At 45.1% G+C, this 15,793-nt stretch overlaps 1 protein-coding gene across 3 annotated transcripts in view; it reads left to right on the forward strand.

The window, feature by feature from the left end:
• ITGA6 (integrin subunit alpha 6) overlaps positions 1-15,793 on the forward strand; it is a 76,395-nt gene that overhangs the window by 19,024 nt on the left and 41,578 nt on the right. For all 3 annotated transcript variants that reach the window (XM_032479692.1, XM_032479694.1, XM_032479693.1), the window contains exon 2: positions 14,673-14,797. In XM_032479692.1, coding sequence (XP_032335583.1) covers positions 14,673-14,797 — 125 coding nt within the window. The remainder of the gene's footprint in view (positions 1-14,672; positions 14,798-15,793) is intronic.

Consider the following 15,793-nt stretch of genomic DNA (forward strand, 5'->3'; position numbering starts at 1 on the left):
TTATTGTTGGGAGATAAGAAGCAAGTGTTGAACCAAGGCCATTCCAAAAATTGATGCCAGGGATTCCTTCCCCACCCCCGTCTCCATTGTGCTAATATGACCACTCTTGTTGGCATTCCAATTAAATAGCTGAAACGGATGCCGTGATTTCACATTTTGCCCCCTGGTAGGTGGTAGAGGTTTCTGAGTTGGAAGAGGGGTTGCATGTTGTGGGTAATAAAAACATGTTCTGCTCTGGGTGTTCCTTTATTGTGTGGGATCCCTTGTGCTTGGTCAGAGACACACCTATAGAAAAATGTACCAAGTCAGGTAAGAACTAGAACCCTCAGGCTCAGACGTCACAGGAGTTTCATAGTCACTGGAGACTGAATTTAGTTCCAGCATGTTTCTCCAAGGAGACAGGAAGAAAGTCTCAAGAAATCTGGGAAGGCCAGGACAAGATGACTGGTTCTGAGATCCACATAAAGGCCACAGGTATCCTTTGGGCCCCTGTGGCACAGATCTCAAAGCACTTTATAGACCTTAATTACAGCTGGCCATGCTCTTGTAAAATAAGTTATGTTTTTAAAAGGCGGATAGATCAAAGTGCTTTAGTGACATAACCCAACAAAGCAGAAAGGAGATTTTGGGTGTAGTAGTTCAGAGCAAGATGCGAGAGTTCAGCACAACTCCTATTTCAACACTTAACAGCTGTGTGACATCAGACAAGTTACCTGTCCTCTCTGAACCTGCATCCACATTTGTAAAATGGGGGTGGTAATGATGTCTACTTCTTAAAGAACTCATAGCAAAGTGCCTGATACATTGAAAGACCATGGGAGATGATAACTCCAGTGTATTATTAATAATAGTTTGTTTGCCCAGATTTGCAGGTAAGGTATGCATTTCTTATGTGATTTCTTAGAAACTTATTAGAAATCTAGTCTTTTGAAAGTGAGATTGTAGTTCATAGAGAAAAGGGAGCTTCAACCTTTTAATCACCTGTGTAAATGGGAAAACCAGAGGCTGGGAAGTGAACAGATTTGTTCCACTGTGAATTTTAGCTCATACTTGCCCTATTGGATCTGCCAGTTACTGTAGTTAAATAGGGTTTTGGTTTTTCTTGGTGAAACACACCCCTTGAGGTTATTTAAAAAATACATATATATGAGACCAGATTACTGCCCTGAAAGAGTTTATAGTCTAATTAAGTGGACTTGGGAGAAATCCTTGTCCAGGAAAGAGAGGTGAAACTCAAGCAGGGTCTTGAGGCAAATTCATACATAAAGCCTGGAGCTGGAGTTTGGAAATTGCTGTTGAGCAATTGAGTGGAGTAGGGGCAGGACGGCTTGAGCCAAGGCACCAAGGCCTTTGTGTGCTGGGGAAGTAAGGGGAGCAGGGGCAACTCAGGCGGTGGCTAGTGTGGGCAGATGGCAGGGAGGCTCCCATGTGCAGTGGGAAGAGCATGGCACGCGGGCAGGGCATAGGGCTTGAAGTCCTACCCATGCCAGGTGTTGTCTGAGCCTCGGTTCCTTCATCTCTGAGATGCAGACACCGACCTCCCGATTGCTGAGACTTCACTTGAATAAAAGTGTATGTTAAGGACTTGTAATTATAGAGTGTCTTACTCCAGAGTGTTAGGGTAATACTGCAGTTGTCCAGGTGCCACCAGCAAAGGACCATCCTTACAGCAAAGGAGCCACTGAGAAGAGTGTCAGAGTGAAGTGTGGAGGCAGAGCCAAGAGAACGTATTGATGCCTTGGATGTGGGAGATGAGGGGAATCAAGGATTCCGACCCGAGCAGAAGCCTGGGTGGATACATATGCTTATTGAGAGAGGGAAGGCTTGTGCGGAGCATGGCGGGTGGGACAGCTGAGTTCTGTTTTGAACTTACTAAATGTGAGCTGCTAAGTGCAGACATCTAGTAAGCAACTGGGTTGGAGTGTGGAGCTAAGGGGAGAGGTCTGGGTTGAAGAGAGATGTTCTGAGAGTTATCTGTTAGTAGAAGGTGTTTCCAGCCCCAGGACAAGAGTATAGCCAGAGATAAGGACAGACTCCAAGATCTGTTGGAAGGACAGGCCCAGTGAGGGGGAGGATGAATCAGGCAAGTATCAACGGTCTCCCTGCCCTTTTCTCCAACTGCCCAGTCTAGTTCTTGACTGGATGCAACTGGAGAAGTCAACACTGAACCAGACTCGGGAAGGCCCTCTCCTCTTAAATGAGGAAGTGAGCCCACAGTTCAAAGCTCTTTTTGAGGGGTAAGATAGGAATGCATGGTGGACAGAGTTCCTAACCTTGGAGAATATTCAGGTAACGGACACTTCCAGTTAAATAGGGGGAGGAAAGTTTAGGGCTCTCTGCATGGCACCCTCCTAGAAAATCATGTAAAACTCTATAGAAGAGCCCCCTGTGCTTAACCCTGCTGCTGTGATTGCGGAGGAATTTGACATTCTGGGGATTCCTCTCAAACAGTGAATGAAAATGTGGTTTTAGGATTTGATTCAGAAAAAGGTGGAATGTAGTCAGTTTCCTTGCCAGTCTGTGTCCCTCGATCTTCTAGCTCCTCTTTGCAGGTGGTTAATGGTTTTCATTATTAAGGTCTTTAGACTGATAATAATATAGGCTCAAACACATCCTAAAAAAATGAAGGAAAAAAATCTACATTTTCTTGCTTCCCTCTCCCACATTTTATGATTTTGATGTCCTCTTTTACATCTTCATGTTTGTTCTTTTGCTATTCACTGTAGTTATCGCATTTCCAATTATGATTTTCTCTTTTCTGTAGATTCTGGCTTCTTTTCTCTTTAGAGAAGACCTTTCAATATTTCTTTCAGGGTAGGCTTAGTATTGCTGTATTCTTTTAGTTTTCGCTTGTCTAGAAATTCTTTATCATCTACTCTAAATGATAGTCTTGCTGGGTAGAGTATCCTAGGTTGCAGGTTAGTCTTAAATGCAGACTGCTTCACCGGCCATGGGATCTGGGCAGGTCCTCTTTGAACCTTTGTTCTTGTTTCCCTAAAATCAGGGACTCTGATGAGGTCAAGCTGGGCCCCGTGAGCTCCACCAGGAAACCGGGGCCTGATGGGAGTTGGTGGGCAGTGGATCTGCCTAAAGGGATCCCAGGACTCAGTTACGGTCCACACGGCATCCAGCACCTGAGGAGGCAGAGAGGGCTGGGCTTCACCGAAGTGATGCTGGAGTCAAGTGGAGGTGTGGGCAGGAGTAGGGGACAGAGCAGACGTTCTGCGGGGAATGGACTGCCTCTGCACAGAGTCAAGTGTGAATGAAGAGCCTGGTGGAGAGGACACATTTAGATGGTCTGGTTGGAGTCCAGGCCATGGAGGCAAACTGCTGTCTATGTCAGGTGTTGCTAAGCATTGAGTTTTAAAAGACTGGTTTCCTTTGTGTCTCTCAGGAAGGCAGGAATCCTGGAAATTGGAACCACTGACTCCTGACAGGTCCAGTTGAGGCAGGAGGTGGCCCAGTCATGGCTTGCGCAGAGCGCTCCTGGATCAGGGAGCTGCGGAAGGACTTGCTGAAGGAGTGAACGGAGGGATGATTGACAGGCGGTGCTTAGACTCACTGCCAGCATTTCACCATCATTTACTCAGATTTGTTGGCAAAACTGTTTTTAAAAATGCCACATTATTTGTAATAATCAAACTTTTACATACAGTTTAAAAACCACCTTACAAAACAGAATGCAGACGTTTTTTGAAAACCAACTAGAACCCCCAAAGGAATGTCTGATTTGCTGGAATTAAGCTGAGGGATCAGAAGTAACAGCGGGCAGTGCTGTTTTGGATTTTCTTCCACCTTTAGGGCCACTCAGAAAAACAGTGGAAGGTTTCTCAGTTTAAATCTGCTGTGTTGAAATTATTAAGAGTGAACTTTAATAATAAGCATAAATTACTATAATGAACTTAGTTCATTAAAAATACATATCAGGTGTCCTTCAAGTGCTAAGCTCTGAGCTGGACACTGGCCACAGCAGTGAATAGAACAGGTGTGGCCTTGCCTCCATCAGCTGACTTGGGGAGGGAGGTGGCCAGTACACAAGTCCTCTCACATAGTTGGAATCACTAACCGTGGTCATGCTATGAAGGGAAGGTGAATGAGAACTTACAAGAGGTGGGACCAGACCCAGCCTGGAAAGTACACTAAGGTTTTTAAGCAGAGACCTGAAGGACAATGAGTAGGATTCCAGGGGGACAGAGGAGCATGTGCAAAGGTCCTGAGCCAGGAGACAGCAATCTGGATGACGGATTTGAAAGAAACCCAGTATGGTTAAAGGTCAAAAGTGAGGGAAAGGGTAAACTCAGGGTATACTTTTCCCATATACTTGGCCTCAGCAAAAGCATTTTAGGTAACCATCCAAACTCAAGGTCTTGGTGTCTGAGTACAATTCAATAAGGAAGAGACTGTTTAGATTTCCTGCTGTAATAGGCAGAACGCCTGCAAAGAGTCTATGTTCTAACCTCCCCCATCCCAAACCTGTGAATGTATTAGATTAACTGGCAAAAAGGAATTAAAGTTGCAGATGGATCAAGTTTGCTAATCAGCTGACTTTAAGATTAGGGAGATTGTCCTGGATTATCCAGCTGGGCCAGTGTGATCACCAGGATTCTTATAAATGAAGAGGGAGGCCAGAAAGAGAGTTGAAGATTGTTGCTGCTAACCTTTCAGTGTGCATCGAGGAATGCTGGCAGTTTGGGAAGCTGACAAGGGCGGGAAACATTCTCCTCCAACCTTCAGAAAGGAACTGCCGACACCTTGATTTTCAGCCCTGTGAGACCCATTTCAGACTTCCGAACTACAGGAACTTTAAGACAATAAATCTGTATTGTTCTAAGCCACAAACTTTGTGGTAACTTGTTACAGGAGCCATGGAAAATGAACACACCTGCCCAACTCAGGGTCTCATTGCATGGATGGCTGTTGCTACCAAGTCACTTGGTAGTAATGACCTCTGGTACTCTGTGGTTTGCAGAGCAGTGGGGAGTGGCCCTTACGCTTCCTACCTGGAGGGGGCTGATTGATCTGTGCGCATTCTTCAGTAAATATTTATCATGCGCTGCCACGTGCCGGGGCCTGTGCTGGATGCTTGGGATAAGTCCGAGGGTTGAAACCGAGACTTTTCGTGTCCTCGTGGAGCTTCCTTCTAGATGTGTCACAGCCCTGACCTATGCAGAGGGCTGACAACGGCCGAGATTTCATGTCCAGACATTCAGCCAGCTGGTGGGACACTGCTACGGGGTTGTGAATAGCAGTGACTCTCCCTGAAAAAGAAGTCAGCTTCCTATCTTGACTACCTAGATAAAACTAGTTTTCCTGTAACATAGTTATACTTAGTTTTTGGGTTGTTTGGAAATGATTCTTCACGACTAGTAGCACACATTATGCACAGCTCACTGCTCCTGGATATAAATTCTTGCGAATGCAGAGTTCTCACGTATATTTTTTTCCTTACCATATGTATTTTTAGATCTCCAAATAACCAGTCATCAAAATAAGGAGAATAGTTTAAGTTTTATAACTTTAATAATATGGAATAATAATATATAGTGTATGTGGTGTTTGGAAAGCCTAACATGGGGTTAGTCTGATGATTGATTTTTCTAATTCCAAAGAGGGAAGAAGCAGGCCCTTTCTCCTCTAAAGGAATTTGAGGAGAATTTGAGGTGCAGGGCTTAGATGAAAAAATGAGCAAGCTTTAATGCCTCCTCTTCTCCTCTTCACCAGGTGGAGAAGGAAAGGACAGAATTGGGCAGGCCACCAAGTTTGCTGATGGGGGCCGGGGTGCTGGGAGGGTGTGGACGTTCCCTATTGACCACTGGTCCTTGGAAAGCAGGCCGTTCTCCCTCCAGCCAGAGGAGGGACAGTGCTTCTGGCCAGGAGAGAGGGGCTCTTATAAGGCCAGTGGAGCTTTGGTGACCAGACAAGCTGCCCTTGGGTAATCTGGTCATGTAGGGATGGACTGTAGGGCCTCCAGGCCAAAACAGCTCACCAGTACCTGTGAAACCACGGCCAAACGCAAGCACGCAGCTGGAATTTCTAGGACAGTATTATTAAATTCAAGCGGTTGCACCAGTCAGGTTACGTGGCTAGCTTTCTATCTGAGGCTGGGATGACCATATAATTTGTCTACCAAACTGGGACGGTTTTGACAAGGAAAGGGAGCCCAGGACAGCAGGTATGAATCAGGAGTGTCCTTGGAAACCCTGGACCTGTGGTCAGCCTAGCGAAGGGCTGGAAGCTTTAACCACTTTGTGGACAGTCTGACCAGAAGTGGCCCAGTACAACGTGGTCTTTGTGTGGAAGGGCCTAGACTTCCCAGAGGAAGAGAAGGCGTGACCCCTGAGAAGCCTGTCCACAGCACAGAGCACTCCAATTTGGGGTTTTACAGATGTTTCCCATACATCCTTAAATATAACTTAAGATCTCTTTTTTATGCTCAGATTATTTTCCACCTTATATTTGAGCCCTTATAAAATTGTTCTATGAGAGCTGCCCTCTTGATTACTTGAACAGCAAAGTTTTGTTTGCTATAAACAAATTAGCCTAAAAGGACAATCAGTTGTAATTGTGGATGCTGATAGAGGTTAATTTTGTTTTAAAATATTTTAAATAAAATAAATTGATTTTTAAACAGGAAGCAAAGAAATTAGCTCACATTTAGTAATAATTCCTCAGGATTGACACCCTAATTGCAAGTCTTGGATGTTGTTATAAAGTTTAAAATGTCCTAGAAATGCTCTGGAAAACTAGCTTAGACATTGCCTTCTGAAAGTAATGTCAAAGCAGCATATGGGGTGTGAACAAAAGGGCCTCATGAAATAAGAATAAAACTATGAATGTTTAATATAATGTTATTTTAAATGTTGGCATAAATGATCAAATGTTGTCAATGGACTATTTCTCCTACATTTGTAAAGGCTTATATATACAAAAAACTTTAAAAAAAAATTTTTTTTCCCCATGCATGGGGTCTTATGAGGCATACCTGGTGTATGAGGGGCAGTGATAATGATGCAGAGATGTGTGGTGACAGCTGGGAGAAAGCTAGTTGCCTTCAAACTGTGAGGAATCTTGGCTAGGTTGAAAATCTGATTCCTTTAAGTAAGGATTGAATTTTGACTTCCGGTTCCAGCTGGGTGACTAGCTGTACAGATTTCCCTCCAGGCTCCTCAAGGCTCCATGATGGCTGAGAGATTATTACTAAATGGCAGAAAGCAGATGGGATCTGGCTGATGACCTGAATGAGGGAGTAGGCCACACTCAGGATCATCCTGCAGGGACTGGGGAAAGGGGGGCAGATAATCTGCCCTGTGACCACCATGAGAATCATCAGGTGAGGCAGGGGCTGGGAACGAGGCGTGGGTCTGGAAGGCCTGTGTGCTGGACCACAGATGCCAGGTGACACCGTCATTCCCTGTCTCTCCAGACAGAGTAGAGGATGCTGGCATTTAATACTCTGGCAAAAAAACAAAACAAAAACCCATAGTACTTTTTTGGGGGGGAAAGGGGATGGGAATGTTGACAGGTGCATGTTTTCCAAAGCTTAAATTGATTATAACTCAATTAAAAATAAGAAAGAATGGATTCTTGTAGAGGTAGGCAAGGCAGTTACAGTATTTTAAAAAAACAGCTAGGGAAAGCTAAAGCTTCTAGTGTGAATGCTGGCACCCCAAGAACTAAGCCTTTCTCCTCAAGCATTTGAAGACTGGCTTGCAGTCCTGACAGCAGCTCCCTACCCACTCACTTAAAGCGAATCCTTCTGTCAGCAGACCCCACCCAGGACTCCGTTTCAGAATTCCTGATCCGGGTGAGACCGAGCCAAAAATGGACCTTTTTAGACAAGAGCAAAACAAGAGAACCCAGGATTATCAGGCATGTGATGAGAGCTAGCCCCATAAAAGGGAAGTAAACCAAAAGAAAAATTGGAAGAAACAGAAAAAGAATGGAGGGGAAAAAAATACTTCTAGGCAAAATGCTTAGAATTTTAAGAACATGTTAATCCACAAAATAAGAATAGGGTGCATTGTTGCATAAAAGGCACAAGCAAAACAAAGAGTGAGTTTTTGGCAATTACAGATATAACTGATGAGATTTTAAAATTTCACTAGAAATACTAGAGAATTAAGGCAAATCTCAACCACAGAGAGGGAAGGAAAAAGATTAACCCAGGAGGTTTGACACCTGACTAGCCATGGAACAAGTGACATGATCTATGTATGCACTGTAAGAATTTCTTGGAAGTTAGTGTCCTAAGTGTCTAGGCTGAAAGAGGCCACGCAGTGCACAGTGAGTAAAGGCTCGCACTCACGCTGGGTACAGTGGGGAGCCTAGGAGTTGCCTTGAAGAAATGAAAAGTGGACTTATGATGGAATTTTCATGGGCAACACTGGATACTAGAATAAATTAGAGCAGTAACATTAAAGTTCTGAAGAAAGTGTTCTCCAACCTTACACCCATGAGTCTTACACCCATGCCATCAGTCAAGAGTGAGAGCAGAGTGACATTTTTTTATAGCTGGGACTCAGTTTACCTATCATGGTCTTAGGATGATACTTAAGAAAGTAATTCAAATGGGAAACATGCGATCCTAGGACACAACTGATGAACCCAGGAGGGCAGTGAGGGAAGTGCTGGGATGACCTGGTACAGCAGGCCTAGGGGAACAGGCAGCCCGTGGGGTGCCAGGAGGTCAAGGGCTCTGGAGGAAGCCTGAGTAAACAAGAGATCCTGATCCTATATAAGGTATGATTGGGAGCTTAGAAATGATGGAGACTAGAATAAAAGCAAACAACATAACCGGGGGTTATGAGAAACGCAAAGAAAAGCAAAAGTCACGGTCCAAATGTGAAGTACACCAAACAATTGATAGACTGTAAGGAAAACAAGTCTGTCTGACCTTGATGCTGGGAGCAGTATCCTTGGAGGCCAAGGGATTCTGATACTGGTCCCAGATAGAGGATAATTTAATGCAGTTTGGTTCAGCACTGAATATTTACCTGGTTACATAAAAGAACAGGTTACCAAATTGTGGTTACCAGACAAAAATGTAAATGGTAATAGCCCTGCTAACAGTGTAAAAATATGGCCAGGGGATGGTAGGACTTGGAGAAATTAAGAGAAGTTGGGGAAAAAGAGTCAGAGTGCTGATAGCGTAACCTTCTCAACTGGGGAATGCAGGGATTTTGTCAGAAGTTGATGAAAGGAAAATAGAAGTTAAAATATAATTACTTAAAGGGTAGCAAATAGAAGAATTAAAGTCATATAGTTATTAAACACAGGAGGGAAAATAGCAAATAGTTTAAGCTCTCCCCTTTTCATATTGTGCGGTCAACAGTTAATTGCCTAAAGCTGATAGATAAATATATCCGCATCTTATCTAGAGTCATGGAGAAGTAAATCCAGAATTTAAAAAAAAAAAGTTTTGCCCAGAGAGTGGGACTTGGAATGAGTGGAAAATCTGTGGCTTTCTGCTGTAAGTTTTGTTTTGGTTTTTTTTTCAGTTCTTTCTTTTTGATTTCTTGCCATTTATATTTATTAAAAATTAAAGACTGACTTTGAAGATGGGTTAAGTGTAGAGGTGACACAGTTGAATTATTAATGCCGTCTTCTAATTTAAAGCTAATTCGGACAAACTAAGAAGGCTGTGTTTTAAATTAAGCAATAATAGTGTCCTTGTTCTAATGAAGCAATATTTCACATTTCCTGGGACAGAGTTGCATAGTTAGAGGCAGAATCTTTAATCCTTGAGGAAATGAATTATTGCCAAAAACAATGAAGCAAAGCTGCTATTGTTCTTAGAGTTTTAAAAGTACCCCAGTACTTAGAGCTTTTGAAGTAGTTATGCAAAAGTATACCAGCTCTACTTGGGGGAGAGGTTGACTATGTGAAAACAGAAGTATGGCATACTTGGGGTCTGAAATAACCCTGTGGCTAATAGCATGGTAGTGGGTCCTGAATCTGTGCTAAGAATTCTGATCCAGACTCCAAAGACCTGAATTTATATCACGTGCTCAGTCACTGCCACACTTGTGTAGTTAGCCTTTCACATTGTTTTACTCTTTCACATTTTATTTCTCATCTTTAAAGATGATATGGTTTTGAGTTTAGCATTTAAAAGGCGAGTTTCCAATGTGTTGGAATCCTAAGGCAGTTTTGGTCTCAGTACAGCTTGAAAACAGTAGAGGTGATTGTCTACTGGCCCTGTGGAAAGCAATTTGGGAAGTAATCTTCCTGTTCCTTTTGGTGTCTAAAACAATCTTAGCTCAAACCAGGTTCTTGCCCTCCCTTCATGACAGTCTTTCTTTTGACCTGACATGGGAATAGGCTTCGCAGACCCTGTTCCATTCATTTCCACCACTTCCCTTCAAAGGCCATAACTTCTGTCCCTGGGTCTGTTACTCTGAACGTGAGTTGTTCCTGTAGTTCTGATTTCCTCCTCACTGGGTGGGTCGGTATAAAGAACCCTGCTGCTGCTGCTTCTTAAAAGAAAATGAAGGGAACAGCCTGGCAGCTGCTGCCCAAGCCCTGGGAGTTGCTGTGGGCATCCTGGCAGTGCCCAGAGTGCCTGCTGCTCACACTGAGCCCAGCCTCAAAGGGATCTGAGCAGAAACAATCTGAGCGTGGCCTGCATCTTCCTCCAGATGCAGACCGTCCCTCCTAGAGCTGCGCGCGCTCTCCTGCTGGCGCAGGAGCCGGCTGTGTTCCCGTGGCTTAGATCAGTGCCCAGGTCCTCAGGGACTTAATTAGGATGTCAATAGGTTGTACCAGGGACGGTCTCGTTGACTAGACACGGATCTATTTTCAGTTATTTGTCCTTGCCAGACATAGTCTCAGCTAATCATCTTTGATTAAAGCTGGTTCTAAGCAGAACTAAGAGTTTGCTTATTTTCTGAACCAGGGAGGGCAATTTTACCTTGGGGATTAAGACACCTGCTAGTTGCTGAGTTTGGGTGGGATTACTGTGTTCTCTCCTACCAAGGTGCTTCCTTACCTTTTCTATGACTGATTTTATCTGACTTAACTCCACCTGATCCCCCTCTCCCTGCAGTCATTGTTTTCCTGATTTTTCTGTAAGTGCAGTCCCAGGGAATGGGGTGCGGCTAGAGCACCCCCCCCCCCGACTAGTGGGCATCCACTCTTCCTCCTCTGGCTGCCCAGATGGGGGCTGAGGCCACAGAGCACCCCTGCCTCCCTCCATATGAATTCAGGCAGATTCGGAAGTGGGCTCACTGTGCCAGCTGTCCAGGGACCTGGGAGGAAGGGCAGTGCTGGGGACACAGGAGGCAGGGTGACAGCTGACGTTATTCTCCAGAGGTACATTTCTCTTATTTTGTCAAGTTCTCTTTTCCTATGTGTTGCCTGCCCCTACCACCAAAACAAACAAACAAACAAAAACAACCCTTCCTACTGCTTGCATCTTTCTGTGTGGTCAGCTTTCAAGTGCAGTGGCCACCACAAATAAAATGGGAGGACTTCTACAAGCACTCGGCTCTTGTAGCACACAGGAATTCTTGTTGCCATGGCCCCTACAACCAGCCAGCAGGCTGGAGTTAAAGGTCTACCCTGCCATGCACGCGTGTTAGAGGCCCGCCCTTTAAGGGTCAGGGGACAGTGGAAGATGCAGGGACAAAGGAGGGAGAAACCCTCCCCACAGCCAGGGGAAGAGGGGCTGGAGGGAGCGGCCCGCTCTGAAGGACTGCCCACGTAAGTGGAACAATGTCCGCAGCTTTTTCAACAACAGGAAACCCGGAAGCACCTGTCCCCTGACGGGCACAACCCTCAGTGGAGGCGGGGGCTCGAAGGGCTCCGCAGATGCGCTTCTGTGACCCTTCGCACCCTAACGCGGAGCTCCGCGGACCAGGCCGCCCAGCCCCAACCTTGCTGCATCGCCGATCCCCCCTCCTCCATTTCCTCCGGCTCCTTCCCTCTCAGCCTTTGCACGTGCTGTGCCCCTGACCAGGCCACCTCCAGCTCATGTCATCGCTAGGTGACACTCTTCCTCCCCGGCAGGTTTGGCGCCCTCTGGACCGTGCACAGCACCCTGCCCACCTCGCATTGCCTCTGCTTCCCTGTGGTTTAAGGAGCCGCTTGTGGATCAGGCTCCCGCAGGGCCAGGGCTCTGCAGGGAGGAGGCAATCCTTATGCACCCTAGGAGGCTCTTGGGTGTGAAATGACTAAGTGAACGAGTGAGCGAGTGAGCGAGTAAGTCAACAGGAAGGAACAAGCTGGTACCTGCCTTCCGTAGCTGGTCAGCCTCCTTGGGCGGGGTTGAGGAGCGGAAGTGGTCAGAGAGGATACGCAGTAATAACCTTGGAACTCCTGGCCTGTTCTTTATGGCCTTCCCCACTGGAGTTGGTTACCTTTGCAGGAAAACTCCTCCCCACCTTCACCCCACCCATCTGCAGTAATGCTTTGACTCTGCCTTCCCTCACCTTTCTGAATTACTGATTCAGAAAGTGAAACAGTTCTTGTTTCAGTGTTTCATTTGTGTAGGTTTTGCCCTTTCAGCTAAATTGCAAACACCTTAAAATCCTGGGTTTTATTTCCTAGAAAGTGATTTAGAGGAATGGAGAAAACGTTACTCCAAAGTAGCTTTTTTTCCCTGGCTACCATCTGAGATCTTACTTACCCTCCTTCCAAATGCCTCTGTTTCCTCATCCGTAAATTTAAGGAGCTGGACGCACTCTCTGGTTCCTCCAGTGCCAACATCCTGTGCTTCTGATCTCAGCCCTTGGCTTGTTCCTCCCAGACTCTGGGACGGGGTTCCTGCCCCACACCTGCTGGGTAATTGAACTTGTTCACACACAGTCTAGGCTCATTCACCTCTCAGCTATTTGTCGGGGCTCCTGGGATCAGGGATTACGTTAGTGGAATAGATGGAGGGCAGCTCTTGGCCTTGCCTCTGCCTGGAAGCTCCAGGCACCAAGGACCGCACCTTGGTCCTGCCCAGTCTCTGCTCCAGTTCTGTACCTTGGTGTTTGCTACTTCGTCCCTTAAATGTAGGACGGATTAGAGGTGGAGGCTGATGGTGCCGTGCTATCTAGGGCTCTGAGAGGAAGGATGGTGCTGGGGATACGTGTTCCCACGTGAGCCAGCCCTCATTTTGTTAGACCCACTTCACTGGCTCTCCATGGGCAGAGTCTGGCTCCCCTCTCGTTTCCTGAGTTCATTTCCATCCCATTGTACCCAATACATTGCATTGGTTTAAAAAAAATGTACATCCTTTATTGGGATTGCAGTGGAGACAGAGGTGGTAGGGACTGTCATTTGTGGGGTTTATTGTTTGTTTTTGTTCTTTTGGCATCTGATATTTGTGAGTTTCTTGAAAGCCAGGAGTGGCTTTTCTGTTTGGGAGTTTGTTGTCTGTTCACTCTTTTCCCATCCCTTTTCCCTGACTCCAGCCTTGTTTCTCTTTCAGCTCTGTTTCTTTCTGTCAGATCAGGTGTATGTTGTTTCTTTTTGTTTCTTTTCCCTGTTGTTCATCAGTCAGCCAGATCCCAAAGGTTGCAATACTGATGGTGAGTAAAGGACATTAACGAAAGGCAGGCAGCAGAAAAGTAATAGGTCTCTAAAGATCCCCCTGGCTGGGAAACTGAGCTTTTAAGCATTGTGGCTTTGGATTAGGAGCCCCTCTTACAGGAGATGGCAGGAACCCTGGGGTGGGAGGAGAGAGGGAATATTATGATGTCTAGTACATAAATGTTATTCTCAGACCCTCCCTGCATCCTTTGTGGAGGCTGATGGGAAGATAGAGGGAGGAGCTTGTTGGAGATGACCGGCGTCCCAGGAAGTAAGAATCGATGCAAAAAGAGGCTGCAGAACAGAGCAATTTGGTCCAGTTTTTTCTTGGGCAGAGGTTTGGTTCTGAATCAGTATTGTTAAAAGGTAAGCTGAGGCATAGTACAAATTTTATAAGTTTTTCTGAGCAAAAGTTGGCGCAAATCAGGCAGTGTCAAACTGGAAGTGGTTAGGAGTGCTCTGCCCACAGGAGCAGGGAAAGATTTAAAGAAAGTAAGGGAGCAAAGCAAGGAAATTATTTAATCGGCTGTGGCTGTTTGTGATTAGTTGTCCTCAGGGTTTGGTTTTGTAACCTTGAGGCATTTCCAGGCTGAGATCTTGCTTTGCTTCCTTAGTCTGCTACAGAATTAAGGTCACGAAAGTCTCATGGCCTCCTAGTTCATTAATTTAACAGTCTGTAAACGGAAAGTCTCAGGGATAGTCAAAATTACCTTTGAAAAATACCTCAGGAAGGCGTAGTTAGAAGTGGGTGTATTATCGGTTGTTAAGTTTGGTGTGACCATTTTTTTTTCTCCAGTGTGGGAGTGTTTGTTTTGTCTGAGTTCCTCATGATGTCCTTGTCTCAGATGTAGGAGGCAAGCCCTATGGGAAGTCTGTCTTTTAAAGCACCAGCCACACTCAGCAGAGATACTGGTACTATGGTAGTATGATGCTGATATGTCTGCCTTGTTTCAGCAGCCACACTTCCTGTGCTTGACTTGCGTCAAGGTGTGTGTGTGTTGCATGAACCTGTCACAGGGCTCTGCCTTTACCCTCTGCAGCAGAGAATTAGGGGTCTCCTTGACAAAGAATAATCCCAATATCTCTTGCTTCTGACTAATTGAAGTGTTAAATGCAGTATTCAGCTTAAATCTCCATATTCTCTGTTTTGTCAACAGGTTGCTTGTGGGGGCCCCACGGGCAGTGGCCCTTCCCCTGCAGAAGGCCAACAGAACAGGAGGCTTGTACAGCTGCGACATCACCTCCCGGGGGCCTTGCACACGGATTGAATTTGATAACGATGGTGTGTTCTTCTGCACTTGCTCAGGGTTCTGATCATCTCGCCTGTACCCCACTTGCCCTTTCCAGGAGGAAGGAAAGAGGGGACAAGGATTTATTCTTGGAGAGAGTATCAGCCTTGACTGTTTCTTGCTTGCCCTGAGAACATTTACTTTCTAAATCACTTGGGCTGCAGGATGTTTGCTGCCCCTCCTGACTTGCTTTCTAAACTGATACAGTGTATTGATGTTGCCACCTAGTGATGCGTTTCGGTTCCACAGGGGATTGTAGAAAAACTGAATTCAGAGCAGGGAAGTAAATTGTGCACATCTTGTACTTGGCAGCCAAAAGTTCTCATTTGCTGTTAAAAAATATTTGTGAGAAAGACTATGTGAATATCAGATCTCTCTAGAATGAGAACTGACCAACATGGATAAGTTTTGCCCTACTATCTATTAGACAGAGGTTTGTTTTGTTCAGACTCTGTGTGGTAGGCAGAGCAGTTAGTGTCCTGAGAAGCTCCAGACAAACCTAATTTGACATACTTGGTCTAAGGAGATTTGCTGATTCATGTTTATGTTCTCTTTTTCCATCTTTTAGAAACTTTTTTTTTTTTTTTTTTTTTTTTTTTTTTTTACTGATTAGAAAACAATACACGTTAGCTGTGGGAAACGTGTAAATGACATTGAACTATAAAAAAGAAATTTCAAACCCACTGATAATCGAGACATAATCACTCTAACATTTTGGCTATTTTCCTTCTGTTAAAGTTGTTTACTTTTTAATATTTTTGTAATGATTCAAGTAAAAATTATGCCTGCCTTCTCATTGAGGAAGGCAAAAATTTGGATGTAGGGTCATAGAGGAGGTTCAAATCGATACTGAAATGAGCACACGGTGATATTTGTGGTTTTTCTCTCTCGCTCTTTTTTGTAGGGAGGAGGTAAAAAAATATCACTCTCTTTTTTGCATTCATAGAAAGATACCAAGTGAACCTGAGGCTTTGTCTTCCCATCGCCAG

This window comes from Camelus ferus, chromosome 5, assembly GCF_009834535.1.
Source record: "Camelus ferus isolate YT-003-E chromosome 5, BCGSAC_Cfer_1.0, whole genome shotgun sequence".
NCBI lineage: Eukaryota > Metazoa > Chordata > Mammalia > Artiodactyla > Camelidae > Camelus > Camelus ferus.